General features: G+C 36.5%; 2 protein-coding genes across 6 annotated transcripts in view; one reads left to right on the top strand and one right to left on the bottom strand.

Annotated features, from left to right (window-relative positions):
* herc2 (HECT and RLD domain containing E3 ubiquitin protein ligase 2) overlaps positions 1 to 16,636 on the top strand; it is a 390,659-nt gene that overhangs the window by 38,417 nt on the left and 335,606 nt on the right. For all 5 annotated transcript variants that reach the window (XM_039744703.1, XM_039744704.1, XM_039744707.1 and 2 more), the window contains 2 exons: positions 581 to 674; positions 8,848 to 8,979. In XM_039744703.1, the coding sequence (XP_039600637.1) occupies positions 581 to 674; positions 8,848 to 8,979 (226 nt within the window). The remainder of the gene's footprint in view (positions 1 to 580; positions 675 to 8,847; positions 8,980 to 16,636) is intronic.
* Positions 12,302 to 14,966, bottom strand: LOC120523416 (E3 SUMO-protein ligase ZBED1-like). Its single transcript, XM_039744708.1, has 2 exons — positions 14,888 to 14,966; positions 12,302 to 13,729 (listed from the first exon to the last, which is right to left on the bottom strand). The coding sequence occupies exons 1-2, from the start codon at positions 14,958 to 14,960 to the stop codon at positions 13,068 to 13,070; spliced, it is 735 nt and encodes a 244-aa protein (XP_039600642.1). The 5' UTR covers positions 14,961 to 14,966; the 3' UTR covers positions 12,302 to 13,067.

Here is a 16,636-nt window from a genome sequence, read left to right as displayed (position 1 = left end):
GAGTTTTAGAAAGTGAACACATTAATATTTTGTCCAAATTTAATTCCAATGACTCGTATTTTGGAGAAAATACAACTACTAGTATAAATGTTAGTTTTAGAAGCAAATCATTTGTATATACTAAAGTAACTTGTATAGATTTAGCTTTAGATTGAATTTTATGTTGGAAATGAAATGTTGGAATGTAGAAGTTCATGTAAATTTTATATGGTGCATTATGAAGCCCAACAAAGACAATTGTGTATGATATTTAAGATTTTAAAATAAAAGATTTTTTTTCAAATTATTGTTTTTATAAAAAGGGATTTTGGGATGGGGCAATGACGTGACAGTACATTTAGTGTTGTAAGTTATAAGTTGATCTGGCTGTGTACTAAACAGGCTTTGCTTTTTTTTTTTTTTTTCATGGCCTAGCATATGTTGCAAACATCATTTTGAATTTTCTTGCAGTGATCATAATGTGAAGCTCATTTCAGAGCTCATGAGTTTTACTAATATGCTGCACGAAGAAATAATTTATCTGTAACACACTTGTTAACATCACAATAAAATTTAACTTAATATATTTTCTTTGTTTTAGCGTGCTTTCTCTCCAGATGGACTATGTGAATTGTGGAATGAAATGGTTAAAGATGGAGAAATTGCCTGTAGTGGAGAAGAAATAGCACAAACAGGTGACTTCTTAAGCTTACCTATCAAACAGTTTAAAGATTAAGAAATAATGTTATTAGTAAAAACTGTACTATAGGGCACTTTTGGAACAGTTACTAAATGCAAAAATCTTTTCCTACCAGTTATTTGCATGGTGAGCAAGTCAGTAAAAATCATTGTACAGTACATAAAGCAGGGAAAATGAGTATTCATCAACGTTTTTCTTATTAAATATATTTCTAATTGGGCTATTGACATGAAATTTTCACCAGATGCCAGTAACAATCCTAGTAATCCACACATACAAAGAAATCAAAACAAATAAGTCCATAAATTTAAGATACGGTATGTGTAATAAGTGGAATGACACAGGAAATAAGTATTGAACACACTTACTGAAGTTTATTTAATACTTAGTAAAAAGCCTTTGTTGGTAATGATAGCTTCAAGATGCCTCCTGTATGGAGAACCTAGTTGCATGCTTTGCTCAGGTGTGATTTTGGCCCATTCTTCCACACAAACTGTCTTCAAATCTTAAAGGTTCCGAGGGCCTCTTCTATGAACTGTGATATTCAGTTCTTTCTATAGAATTTTAATTGGATTCAAGTCGGGTGATTGACTGGGCCATTCTAGCAGCTTTATTTTCTGTCTCTGAAACCAGTTGAGAGTTTCCTTGGTTGTGTGATTAGGATCATTGTCTTGCTGAAATGTCCACCCTTGTTTCATCTTCACCATCCTGGTAGATGGCAACAGATTCTTATCAATAATGTCCCATTCATCCTTCCTTCAATTATATAAAGTCTGCCAGTACTATATGCTGAAAAACATCATGTTGGTATGGTGTTTTTGGGGTGATGTGCAGTGCCATTTCTCCTCCAAACATGGTGTGTGCAATGACATCCAGAGAGTTCAATTTTGGTCTCATCTGACCAGACTATATTCTCCCAGTATTTCATTGGCTTTTCCAAAAGGTGTGCAGCAAACTTTAAACAAGCTTAAACATGCTTTTTCTTCAGCAGTGGAGTCTTGTGTGGTGAGCATGCATTAAAGGTTGTGGCGGTTGAGGGCATTACTTATTTTTCTTTGAAATAACTGTACCTGCTAATTTCAGGTGTTTCTGAAGCTTTCCGTGAGTGGTCCTTGGCTCTTGGACAACTCTTCTGATTATTCTTTTGACTCCTCTGTCAGAAATTTTGTAAAGTGCACCTGGTCGTGTCTGGTTTATGGTGAAATGATGTTCTTTCCACTTCCGGATTATGGCCCCAACTGCACTCACTGGAACATTCAGTTTAGAAATATGTCTGTAACCAATGCCATCAGTATATTTTGCAACAATAAGGTTGCAAAGGTCTTGAGAGAGCTCTTTGCTTTTTCCCATCATGCGACACCTTGGTAATGAGAAACCTTTTTATAGGCCATCAATTAGGACTAAACCAGCTGATATTAATTTGCACTCATAGGGGGGAAGCATTGCTTTCTAAATACTAACAGATTTCAGCTGGTTTCTTGGCTTTCCATGCCTTTTTGCACTTCCTTTTTTTCATGTGTTCTGTACTTTTTCCCTGTGTCATTCCACTTTTTATTTCACATAACTTAATTTATGGAGATATTTGTTTTCATTTCTTTGTATATGTGGATTGTTACCGATATCTGGTGAAAATATCATATCAATTGCCCCATTAGAAATATATTTACTGAGAAAAACGTTTATGCATTCATTACTTATTTTCTCCGCTGTATTAAGAAGAACACAGTTAATTAACCTCCTTAGCGTTAGACCTGAGCGTCACTCGGGCTGTAAAAAAAGTGCTAAATGTAGTAGTCCTGAGCATCACTCGGGGAATTGTACAGATGCGTATCTCGTTTGCGTTAGACCTGAGGATTACTTGGCCTATAAAAGTGCCAACAGCGTTAGTGCCGAGTGTTGCTCGGGAAATGATATAGGTGTGTCTTGCATAAGCAACAGGCCAGAATGTTACTGAAGCAACGGTGCAGACATGTCTTCAACTAGCCTCATAATGACATCTTGTAAGAAATGTTTTTCAGCAGCCCAGATGTCGCACACTCTTGACAGTGATATGAACAGAGATGACAAAGTCAAACTGAAGCAGACAGTGGAATCAAAAATAATTCTGATGAATCCGAAAGTGATGCTTGTGTCAATTGTACATGTGAAGTGTGCTGTTCAAAAGCTGATCAGTCTGGAAAGGAAATCCACAAGGAATCACTTTACTACTGTCACAATATTGAGGTTGAATTGTGTACAGTATTCCACCATCCTTCAAGATATACCACACAAATGACACATTTTAACAGTATATATGGTATTAACATTATTTTTATTATTATTACTTTTCATTATTATTATTACAGTGATACCTTGAGATACGAGTGCCCCAACGTACCAGTTTTTTGAGATACGAGCCGTCACTATGTCAATTTTTTGCCTTGAGTTACGAGCCAAAATTCAAAATACGAGCCTTCAAAGAGCTTGTTGCCACACATTCCGAGGAACTGATGACGGAGGAGTTGACGGAACTACAGACGCAGCAACATACGGAGATTCTGCAAGAGATCGGTATTGCAGAGGAGCCAGAGGCAGAGGAGGTTATCTCTTCAAGTGAGATAAAGGAAGTGTTGGCAATGTGGGAAAAAGTTTCAGACTTTATTGAAAAGCGCCTGAAAAGTTGCAACTGGTCGTGCAGTGGCGCTATTTAATGACACTTGCCGAACTCATTTCAGAAACATTCTATAGGTTAGGAAGAAACAAAGCTCCTTGGACAGGTTTCTATTGAAACGCCCTGCGAATGAAAGTGACGAAAGTGTGGCAAAAAAGAAAAAACACTAGAGAAGAAAATTAAGTTAAGCAAAAGTGAAGGAAAAAACCATTACAATACGCTAATCGGCTCCGCCAACATCTGTTTATTTCTTTAGATTAGATAGTCTTTTATGTATTAGGTTTTATTTTGTTTGTATACAATATTTGTTCATTATAAATACATTTTTCTTATGTTGAAAACATTTAACAAAAATTGGGGTGGTTTTTTGGGGGCTTGCACGAATTAATCTCATTTCAATTAATTTCAATGGGGAAAACTAATTTGAGATACGAGCATTTTGACTTACGAGCTTGGTCACGTAATGAATTAAACTCGTATCTCAAGGTACCGATGTATTATTATATCGTTATTATGCTTTCTATACTTCTGACTTTGTACTTTTGCTATTTTTTGCGTTTTACAGTAGAAAGATCACATTTAATAAATATGTAATTTTTCAAGCCAAAAAATGCAATGCTTTTCACATGTTTTTTTTGAGAAAAAATGTAATGTTAAGGCGGTTAAGAATAGAGCACCTTTTGATATGCATTCTTGTAACAATTACTATAGGATAAAACATGCTTTTATTGACTTTGGGAAATTCTTGTAAATTTGAGATCTTGGGCGCAGTTTAAAGTAATAAAGGCAGTGTACACTTTTGAGAACCTTATAGATGTCTGCTTGCTTTATGAATGAGCAGGCTCAAGTGTGAATTTGTGCATGTAATTGAAAGGATTAACTATTGATGTTCAGACAAAACATTTAGCTGACAATACAAAATATCTTCCAAAATCACAGGCTAGAAAAGATACCATAATGAGGCTGTGAAGGATCTCTATATATAATCTTCATTTGGATCTTGATCTTTGTTTGTCCGCGAATGAATTAGAAGAAGAAGCACTAGATGGCAGTAGAGAGACAGCTAAAACATAGGCATTGCATTAAGAATCTCCTCCAGGCTTATACTTCTGAAGACTGTAGTACGCCAGTCACACCTCAAAACACAGACATTCAAACTAAACTAATTGTTGTGCTTTAAATTAACTAAAGAGATCTTCATTTCGATCTTGATCGTTGTCCGCGAATTCCACACATGCGTAGACCTCCTTCCAGTTTAGTACGTTGTTGTTACTCACGGATGTGAACAATGTGCCGGAATAACGAAAGGGATGGTGGACAGTGTTACGCTGGTTAGCTCCTGAGGCCTGGTTAGAGAATGAGACTGCTGAAGATAAAAGGTACGTGCCTACATAACATATGAATGAAAGAAAGACAGTGGGTAAAATGAATGACAACGTAATGGCATGTTCCGGAAATTATTATTGTTATGTTGTAGCTGGCGAGTGCTGTGCGTCTCACAGTTGTACCGTGGCTTGCTCACATGTCAGTGAAGTGATCCCTATTTATGCTTTAAAGAGCCTGCATATCTATGTGTCCCCCTTTTACAAACCGGATTCCAAAAAAGTTGGGACACTATACAAATCGTGAATAAAAACTGAATGCAATGATGTGGAAGTGCCAACTTCTAATATTTTATTCAGAATAGAACATAAATCACGGAACAAAAGTTTAAACTGAGAAAATGTATCATTTTAAGGGAAAAATATGTTGATTCAGAATTTCATGGGTGGTCAACAAATCCCAAAAAAGTTGGGACAAGGCCATTTTCACCACTTTGTGGCATCTCCCCTTCTTCTTACAATACTCAACAGACGTCTGGGGACCGAGGAGACCAGTTTCTCAAGTTTAGAAATAGGAATGCTCTCCCATTCTTGTCTAATACAGGCCTCTAACTGTTCAATCGTCTTGGGCCTTCTTTGTCGCACCTTCCTCTTTATGATGCGCCAAATGTTCTCTATAGGTAAATGATCTGGACTGCAGACTGGCCATTTCAGTACCGGATCCTTCTCCTCGCCAGCCATGATGTTGTGATTGATGCAGAATGTGGTCTGGCATTATCTTGTTGAAAAATGCAGGGTCTTCCCTGAAAGAGATGACGTCTGGATGGGAGCATATGTTGTTCTAGAACCTGAATATATTTTTCTGCATTGATGGTGCCTTTCCAGACATGCAAGCTGCCCATGCCACACGCATTCATGCAACCCCATACCATCAGAGATGCAGGCTTCTGAACTGGGCGTTGATAACAACTTGGGGTGTCCTTGTCCTCTTTGGTCCGGATGACATGGCGTCCCAGATTTCCAAAAGAACTTGAATCGTGACTCGTCTGACCACAGAACAGTCTTCCATTTTGCCACACTCCATTTTAAATGATCCCTGGCCCAGTGACAACGCCTGAGCTTGTGGATCTTGCTTAGAAATGGCTTCTTCTTTGCACTGTAGAGTTTCAGCTGGCAACGGCGGATGGCATGGTGGATTGTGTTCACTGACAATGGTTTCTGGAAGTATTCCTGAGCCCATTCTGTGATTTCCTTTACAGTAGCATTCCTGTTTGTGGTGCAGTGTCGTTTAAGGGCCCGGAGATCACGGGCATCCAGTATGGTTTTACGGCCTTGACCCTTACGCACAGAGATTGTTCCAGATTCTCTGAATCTTCGGATGAAGTTATGCACAGTTGATGATGATAGATGCAAAGTCTTTGCAATTTTTCGCTGGGTAACACCTTTCTGATATTGCTCCACTATCTTTCTGCGCAACATTGTGGGAATTGGTGATCCTCTACCCATCTTGGCTTCTGAGAGACATTGCCACTCTGAGAAGCTCTTTTTATATCCAATCATGTTGCCAATTGACCTAATTAGTGTTTATTGGTCTTCCAGCTCTTCGCTATGCTCAAATTTACTTTTTCCAGGCTCTTATTGCTTCTTGTCCCAACTTTTTTGGGATTTGTTGACACTGTGAAATTTTGAATCAACATATTTTTCCTTTAAAATGATACATTTACTCGGATTAAACGTTTGATCTGTCATCTACGTTCTATTACAAATAAAATATTGACATTTGCCATCTCCACATCATTGCATTCAGTTTTTGTTCACAATTTGTTTAGTGTCCCAACTTTTTTGGAATCCGGTTTGTATAACCATTGCTCCGTTTATATATTGCCTTACTCTTTGGATTGCCACAAAGCAACCTGCGAGATTGGAGAAAGGTTGAGAAGAGATTGTGAGAGGAAAACGACAGCGTCGTGAAAACAAGACGGGCTGTGAACGGACAGTAGCGGAAATGCTCCTACGCTACCACATAATTACGATTCGGACAGTGACTCCGAGTAGGCCGTTCCAATCGAATCAATATCCAAGGGTTATCTTTTGTAATTTTGCTTCCCTTATAAAAAAATCATAATGCTGTGCGACAAAAGGGCCCAGTTCACGACTGGCAGCCGCGTTTAAACAGGGAGCCCTTCACAGACAACTTTAACACGTGCAACGTAGTTGGGCGCACATAGCTAGTAGTATATGTTTTAGCTTCCTTAAATACTGTGTAACAATCTGAGAATTGCACCTTAAATTTGTGCATAGCTGTAGCCAGAGATGCTGCGAAGAAGGCCTAAGGATTAACTTGGACAAGTTAATACAGCTTTCTGCTTTATTAAAACATGAATGCTGTAGCTTTTGTGGGAAATAGTTTTTGCAGTAAGAGGTTATTTTAAAACATGAATTAGGATTTCATATAATTTTCTGTTTGGATATCTAAATAATTTAAATAGTGGACTTGCATTATTACTGTTTTGAATGGGGTAAAATGTACTGTATAGATTTGGGAAATTAGTACTCCTACCCAAGTCAGCGGCAAGAAACTATTTATCTTTTAATATGTTCTTTATTTGCTCTTTCATTAATAGCTGCAATGTAACAGTTATGTCGCATAGAGTTCTATACGAACCTATTTTCCTCCTTGGTTCCTCCAGTCCCTTTTCTGGCATGACTGGACCAATAGGGAATTGTGGAACTAAATGGCAAGTCATAAACAGCCACAGTTTGTCCTTTTCTTATGTCTTAACTTTAAAAGAAATGTTGTATCCTAATCCTTAGATTTGTCTGATGTAAAGCTGTTAAAGTATTTAATAAACACAAATGAAAATCTGTGACTTGCATTTCAAAGTGCATTCTTAAATGAAGTTTTAAAATATAAGCAAAGAAAATGTAACGTAAGCATATACAGTATTTTTAATCACTGTGCTTGCTAAAATCCAGAGAATTGCTGCCAGAACTGGAAACAAAAGAGTTGTAAAGTGGAGAGTGGATCTTTCATCCATTCTTTTAACGTTGGAAATTTTGACATTTACTAACCCAGAGAGATATACATAATTTTATTCACATCTGATTGAGGTTGAGTCATGGAGTAAATGCATGCCCCTTCTTAAAACAGAGCTCAGTTGCACATTAAACATTCTCATTAGTTTCGATTGGTTAGGTTTGATATCTGAAGTCTTTCAGTTACACTAATCTGAAAGAGTTTTACAGAAACAAAAGCAAAATGTTATCTTGAAAAGTTAACTCCATTCTTTAATGATGAAAAACAAGATTAAAAGTTTGAATGTTCAATAGCCAAATGAGTGAATTCTTAACTTACTTTTTCGCTGGTAAGATAACTTTAAGTTCTTTGTTTTTCTTGTATTAGTAATGGCTTTCTGTATAGCAAAATATACCGTCCCTTTTAATATTAGAAAGTTGTGTCCAAGTTGGATGACCAGTGAAAATCTGAAAACGTTGGTTGCAATGCCCAATAGAAGTGGAATCTTTCACATATTGTTGCTGAACAATCTGTTATTTTGTATTTGCACAGCATTACTAATCCATGGCAGAGCACTAGTTTGAATGTCTAATAATAAACAAAATGTAATCTAGTTTAGGCTGTGCCATTCTTACTCTCACTGTTACTTATTTCACTATTTCAGAAAGTACTTTAATTGTGGAGTAAATGTTATGCAGGGTATAATTTTAACCAAATACCTTTTGAACTTATTTGGAGACGGGTGCTGTGTATTCCTTACATGCATTCATTTTATTTAGATGTAGTTCTAATTTCTATTTTAAAACAAAAAAAAAATATCATTCAAATACTTGATAAATTATGCCCAATCTTAGCACATTGTACTTTAAGTATTATACTTGGTGACATTTAGCATGACTTGATTTATGGTATATACTATAGGTTTTCTGGTATAGTCCAATATTGGAAATATCTGGCTTCACTTAGCTCTGGAAAGTTAACTGTTATGATTTCAATGAGTCCCTCCTTCATTTCTAAGCTGGTGTTCAATTGTTAATACTATATCATAGTTAAACATAAAAACATTAGATTTTTATTGTTTTAGAAAAAAATGGTGATCTTTTTAATATTTTACTGTAATAAAACACTGACTATGCAGAATGGAGAATATTATTATTGTTTTTATTTTTATTATTTTCAGAGGACAGTGCAGATTGTTCGAGTAGCCAAAGAAAAGAGGAGTCTAATGAAAGAGAGAAGAAGGATGAAGAAGAACCAGTAACATCTGTTCATCAGTCAATTATTGAGACGTGGGACTGGGGCCGACAACCAGGTTCAGTATTACTTCAATATTAGTAGTATGGGCAAGCAGCAGAATTTAATTTTTTGTAAAGAAACAATTTATTGTATTTTGACATCTCGATTTTTTTTTTTTTATTTTACAAAAATGTATCTGTACTTAAATGTAAAAAGATAAATGCCTGTTTTAACTTGTTATAATAATAATATTAAAAATCTGATTACCATAAAATAGGGGATAATTGTCAAGATATTAAAATTAAACAATAATTTTTCCAGTATTTTTATCAGCCTGTGCTTGTAGTTATATATTGGCAGCCACTATGTAGCTGTTTGTGTTGAGCATCTTTAAATTGTATACCCCAAAAAATGAAACTGTATAAAATAATGTTGAAGAGTTTGTTTGAAAGTCAAATCAGGATTCGGTAATACCTCATTTACTCCTTTATATACATTGTCTACATAACATGCACAATGATGCATACAGAAAAATTTAAATACTAGTCTGCTCAAAGGCTGTGGTAATTATTATGAGCTCAAAGGCTGTGGTAATTATGATTATTAGGTCTACACAACAATTCTAACTTCATATCTGTGATAATGAGAACTTTTAATTCTCAAGTGTTTTTCAGGATATTTGTGAAATAATTTCAAGGTAGTGCAAAACAAAAAACAGTTATACTCCTTCATATTGTTGTTATTTTGACACAGATAAAACTAGTCATAGCCAGTGAATGGCACAACAAGTTAGAAGTGGATAGAGATGAAGATTTGTCATCAAAAATAGGCTATGTTCAGAAACTACAAAGTCAAAGAAATGCGTAAAAAGTCCGAAATAATGAGGAAATGGAGTCAAAAAAATATGCAAAACCATAATTATTTATGAGCTTTCCAAACCTGCTCTTACAAAAGCATTTTAAAAATATCCAATATCCTTGGTTAACCTAGAAGCTCACAAAGTGGACTTTTATACTTTGCTTCCGGTTGTCTTGTGGCTGTAAGTAAGACATGTTACTATATAAAAAGACTACTCGGAGCTCATGAAAATCAAAAAGGCAGCACATTATTAAAAAATAATAACATCAAAAAAGTAAAAGATAAAGTCACAAATTAATGTGAATCTGAGTGATTTGAAACCTCCTAAATGCACTGTAAAATTTAACACATATTAAATAAAGTATTTGTTAAATATTAAGGTATATGTTCGTGGTTAAGTTTTATCTCTATATTATTTAGTTTGCCTGCATTTCTGTATTGTGCTGCAGATAGAGAGAGAGAGAGGCCAAATTAAAAATGAATTTCTATAATTCAGAAACGGCTGTAAAAAACGATGATGACCTGTGACACTACTGCTCCCAGTTCCTTTTCTGAAGTAACTGTTTGGAGGATAAAGTGATTTTTAAATTTTCAACCATTGATAGAGGAATTATAAGGCTGTAAATCCCTGATGTATTTTCTACTTGGGAAATCTGAAGAACAACAACATTTATTTATATAGCACATTTTCATACAAATAATGCAGCTCAAAGTGCTTTACATGATGGAGAAAGAGAAAAAAAGACAAAATAAATAAGAATTAAAATAAGGGAACACTAATTAGCATAGAATAAAAGTAAGGTCAGTTGGCCAGGGAGGACAGGAAAAAAAAAAAACAACAAACGGTTGGAGAAAAAAATAAAATCTGCAGGAGTTCCAGGCCACGAGACCACCCAGCCCCCTATAGGTATTCTACCTAACATAAATGACCTCAGTCAGTCCTCATTGTGTTCATGGTTCTCATGGAACAACTTGATGATGATGATGATCATGTGGACTTCTGGCCTTTAATCTATCAATGTAGGGAGGGGCATCACGGTACTTTGATTAGGTGGTGGTTGCACAGATCGCCACCACAGAAAACCGGAAAAAGAATAAGAGAAAGTAAAGTAGGGGTTAGTACAGATTTTGAAGCCACCATGAATAATAATGATAATTAATTGAATATACAGAGCCTACGGATTTAACTAGGATGAAGCTATGAGAAGTAATATTAAAATAATGTGTTTTCAGCAGTATTTTAAAGTCAGTTCTAAATGACACAGGTAACCAATGTAGTGACATCAAAACTGGAGAAATGTACTCTTATTTTCTTTTCCTATTTAAGATTCTAGCAGCTACATCCTGCACTAGTTGCAATCGATTGATGTCTTTCTTCGGTAGTCCTGAGAGGAGTGCGTTATAGTAATCTAGTCGACTGAAAACAATAGTGTGAAGTAATTTCTCAGCATCTTGCAATGTTAGAAGAGGTCTAACTTTTGCTATATTTCTTAAGTGAAAAAATGCTGTCCTACTAATCTGATTTATATGTGATTTAAAATTCAGGTCAGAGTCAATAGTTACCCCCCCAAGTTCCTTACCTCCGTCTTGACTTTTAATCCTAATGTTTATTTTTATTTCTAATAACCTCATTATATCCATTTTGCCAATCACTAAAGTTTCTGTTTTCTTCTTATTTAGTTTGAGAAAATTACTACTCATCCATTCAGAAACACAAGTAAAACATTGTGTCAGTGAATCAAGAGTGTTGGGGTCACCAGGCACTATTGATAAATACAGGCGTGTGTCATCAGCATAGCTCTGGTAGCTCACGTTATGCCCTGAGATAATCTGACCTAACAGAAACATGCAAATTGAAAAGATCAGCGGACCCAGGGTAGAGCCTTGTGGGACACCATATAGAATATCATGTGTCTTTTGCCAGGTAGGATTCAAACCAATTTAAGACACTGCCAGAGAGGCCCACCCATTGACTAAGGTGATTTCTAAGAATATTAAGATCAATGGTATCAAATGCGGCACTCAGATCTAAGAGGATGAGAACAGATAAACAGCCTCTGTCTGCATTTACCCGCAAGTCATTTACTACTTTAACGAGTGCAGTTTCTGCACTGTGATTTGTTCTAAAATCCGACTGAAACTTATCAAGAATAGCATGTTTATTGAGATGGTCATTTAGCTGCATAATGACTGCCTTCTCTAGGATTTTACTTAAGAAAGGCAGGTTAGAAGTAAGTCTAAAAGTTTCAAAAACAGAGGAGTCCAGATTATTTTTCTTCAGCAGGGATTTAACTACAGCAGTCTTAAGACAGTCTGCGAAGACCCCCGTATCTAATGACGAGTTTACTATGTTAAGAATACTATCAATTAGAACGCCAGATACTTCTTTGAAAAAAACTTGTTGGTATTGGGTCAAGGATGCAGATGGAGGGTCTCAGTTGAGAATCATTTTACATAAATCAGGTAAATCTATCCTGGTGAAAGAAGTTAAATTGTTTATAATGGAGTACCGGGGTTTAAGAGGATCAGTATTGGGGAGATGTACTATATTATTTCTAATATTATTTTTTTGATTAAAAAATACAGCAAAAGCCCCACAAGTAGGGCTGCACGATAACAGAAAAAATGATTATCACGATTATTTTACTCAAAATTTTTAATGACGATGATTAATAATGACGATTATTCCTTTGGTAATGAACTTTTATTCACTTGTGTATTCTTATTGCACTTTACAGCCACAAATAAAGAAAAATAAACAAACCGAACATGTTTAGAATGGAGAGTTTTTCTTAGCTGTGGTAAATAAATAAAATTAAACTGCCTCTTTTACATCAACTTGTAATAAAATCAAATAAGAATAAAAAATTTTTACAACATGTTACAGATTTTTGGCTAAGAACACAAGCCTGTTAACTTGATCGGGCTTTAGGGAAGACTGCAAGCAAGTAACTACATTTCACCGGAACTAAAAGCCCTCTCTGAAGGAGAGCTTGTGGCTTGTATGCACAAGTATTTTTTTGCCACTTTTGAAAGCCTTGGGTAGATCTTCATGTTCTTTCCACCATTTTAATGGGTCCCCCTCACTATCCAGGTAGCTTAACTGCAAGTAAGATTCCAGCTCACAGGCTACACTGGATTTCTAGTTGTTAGGTGGCAAGGCTTGTTCAGCAGTTTTAAAGTAGCTTCCTAAAGTCAACTTTTTCTTTGGGGCACATCCAGCTTCAGCATCCTCCTCGCTGGTCTCTTGTGCTGTTTCTTGGGGTGGCACCTAAACACAGAAAAAGGCATTTAGAACAAATTTAACTAATTGAGACTCAAAACACTAATATAGATCTCAGTGCAGCTCATTTTTATTACCATAATTGCCAAAGTCTGCATCTCAGCTTTGAGTCTGGATTGAATTGTTGTTTTGTTGTCCTTAGCCGTGTATCTCATTTTAAATCGTGGATCCACCATAGATGCCATGTCCAGTAGAGCTGGGTCACTGTATTTTTCGTTTAGGTACTCCAAAATTTTTGACTTGATTGCTCTTGACAGGTCAGTATCATCATCCTTAATTTTCAAGATTGATGCGTTGAAAAGATGAAGAACTGGCTTAACAAATGACACGCTGACGTACTTCTCGCCAGACAGCGCATCTGTAAAATTAACTAGAGGGTGCAAGGATTTGTTGATTGCCTCTAGTACATCCATATCCTGCCATGTTGGGATAAGATGACGAGACTTCTTGTCAGAGGACAGGACACGTGCAATGGCCTTTTGCTGCTCGATGATTCTCTCTGTCATGGCCTGACGTGATCCCCACCTTGTTGGACACTCTGTTTTCAGTGAGTGCTCTAGGAGTTTCATCTCCTTTTGTGCAGCTAAAAACTCTCTCTTTCGCTTCCAGCTGTAAGAGAAGGAGCTCACCAACTTTTTACAGAGCCCCACAGCCCGGTCAATTCTTGGATCCTTCATGGCATTCTCTTCAGGAAATAAACATGATCAGAAAAAAAACAGTAAGACACAGGAAGACTCTTGTTGTTTATGCAACTTTTGATCAGAAATAAAAAAAAAATGTTTTTTATTTCACTAATTATATACACCTACATAAGACAATTATCAAACATTTATTAATAAATAATAAACACTCACTTATTCTAAACTCATCTGGGTTCACAAACATTGACATAATAGTAATTGACTAATCAAATATTTTTTAACTTTGATAAATGAATTTGATAGATTAGCAGAATAAAAATGATTATTATTATACTGTAGACATATGACTCATTGTCATTATAATTTGTCATTATAATCAGGGGTGCACATAAATTTTTGAGTGTGTTCCTCAGGTGAGTAGCAGGAACTGGTGTTTTGTACGCACTCCGCAGCGAGGTCTTAATAAGTGCAGATCGCTCCCTTAAGGTTTTGTGGTTTTTATCGTCATTGTGCAACTTGACGGAACACAAGGTTGCGTTTTGAGCGTAATATGCATTAAACAAATGTATTGCGTTTCATTAAAAATGGTACGAAAGAATCAGTTGTTCATTTGTGATAAAACCAAAATAAAATAAAATGTTATTTGAGTACGTATCTAATATCACGTGAGTGCGTGGCGCTTAAATATCGTTTAATAAATAACGTCACTGACTAAAGACTGTTGGTGAAGAGCGCACTGTCATTTGGCCGTTTTAAAGTAGCCGAAAATGTGCACAGCTGCGCCTCATTTAAAAATTACCACTGCCACAAGCGGAAAACACGCAAAATTATTTTATTTCAAAACGATACCACTTTGTATGGTGCTTTCCGCCGGTGCAGAATAGGGTCCTCAGTCGGAGGAATAAACACTTTTCGAACATAAATGCAGTACCTAAACCAAAAGGACATAAAACAAATGGTGAAGGTGAAATTTTAATCGCACGCTGTCAAAAAACGGTCACAGTCAAGAGCTCTTCTGTTTTGTACGCGAAAGCGCTGTAGTAACAAAATGACGTTACGCATTCATCATTTTTGCCACGCATGCGTACCTGCGTATCAGTTATGTGCACCCCTGATTATAATATCACTAAAACAACAACAATTAATATTTTTAAATTGTCAAATTGTTTCAATATATCTGGGGAAAAAAACATACAACTTACCGATGGCTAAATGAAGTCTGTGACCAAAGCAGTGTAGCCTCGGCCAGTTATTCACAGATGCTGCCCTAATCATATTAGCTGCGTTGTTCGTTGTGATGCACAAAAGTCTTTCTTCCACCAAGCCCCAAGCGGACATCGCTTCCTGTATGGTCTTGTGGGAAAAACGAAGTTTGCAAAAGCTTGCTTTTCATCTCAAAACTCGCTGTCAATAAAATGAACTGTCAAGCTCAAATACGGTTCCGCAGTTCTGCTTGACCATAAGTTGGTCGTGGCAGCAAAATATTCAAGGCTGAGCCTGAGACTTTCTCTTTCTATTTCTTTTCGGCATTTCGCATACAGCGAGGGAAGCGCAACATTGGAAAAATGGTTGCGTGAGGGAATGCTGTATCTTTTATCAAGTGTTGCGATCATTTTTTTAAACCCCTCACTGCTCACGGTGGTTATTGGACACATATCCTTTTGCTATATGGTACGTGATCGCCTCTGTTATTTCCTGGTGTGTTTGCAAGCTAGGCAGATATGGTATTGCGTTGAACAATGTCCCTGATATTGTTGTCTGTGTTGTGGATGGCTGGTAATTTTTTGTTGTTGCTGTTTGTGCTTTTCAGTCGTTGAAATTCTTGATAGTGTACTTTGTGGTGGCTTTTAAGGTGGTTAATGAGGTTTGTTGTGTTACCTTGGGACGTTTGGACGGAACAGGAGCAAAGTTTGCACAAGACTCGTACCTGATCAATATCGCATTCCTCGAAACCAAAATAGTTCCAGACAACTGAGTATGACCCCTTTTTAGGAACTAACGATCGCACTTCTGCACCTACCTCACGTTGCTCCGCCATCATATGTTTATTCTGACTGACTGTTATTGCTGCTATTGACTTCTACTGCTTCAGAAAGCGCTTGCAATCTAGACGCAGTAACGTCATAGTGACGCAGTCCAATCCGTAAACTCCGCCCATAAAAAACATTTTGGTCTTTATACTGTAAAATCGCGACGATATTTATTAACTGATCGTGGGTCTTAAATATCGTTAACATGACAAAAAAAAAGATTAATCGTGCAGCCCTACTCACAAGTTTCACTGGAAGTATTTTGGAGGCATGCCATTGAGTGACCTGGGGCCTCATGTATAAACGGTGTGTACGCACGGAAATGTTGCGTAAGAACTTTTCCACGTTCAAATCGTGATGTATAAAACCTAATCTTGGCGTAAAGCCACGCACTTTTCCACGGTACCTCATACCTTGTCGTCCGCTCGCTTTTGCAGACTGGCGGCACCCAGCGTCAAAGCAGTGCTACTGTTCCTGTGTGGTTACCCTTTATTTCTTAGAACCACATTTCTGACGCGGCTTTATAAATTCACTGAAACCAACCGCATATTGTTTATTAGTGTAATAGAGTAGGACCTCGGTTCACGGCCATAATTCTTTACAAAACTTTGGTCGTGAACCGAAGCAACTCCGTTCCAGACCATATGAACTGTATGTAAATATATATATTTTTTTAAGTTTTTAAGCACAAATATAGTTAATTAAACCATAGAATGCACAGCGTAATAGTAAACTAAATGTAAAAACATTGAATAACACTGAGAAAACCTTGAACAACAGAGAAAACTAACACTGCAATAGTTTGCGCTATAGCGCTACCATCCGCCGGCTAAAAGCACTTTTTAAATGAGTTTTAAGCACAGGGAAAATAATGAACATTTGAAAAAATCCGTAATTTAATAAACCACTGAGAAAAATAAC

Source organism: Polypterus senegalus, chromosome 2 (genome assembly GCF_016835505.1).
Source record: "Polypterus senegalus isolate Bchr_013 chromosome 2, ASM1683550v1, whole genome shotgun sequence".
NCBI lineage: Eukaryota > Metazoa > Chordata > Cladistia > Polypteriformes > Polypteridae > Polypterus > Polypterus senegalus.
This window is presented reverse-complemented; position numbering and strand designations above follow the sequence as displayed.

Bases quoted from the DNA above. Each gene is read 5' to 3' on its own strand.
- LOC120523416 (XM_039744708.1), bottom strand. From the start codon at position 14,960: ATGATTAGGGCAGCATCTGTGAATAACTGGCCGAGGCTACACTGCTTT. The intron at 13,730-14,887 runs GTAAGTTGTATG...TATTTCCTGAAG, and splicing joins CAGACTTCATTTAGCCATCG to AGAATGCCATGAAGGATCCA.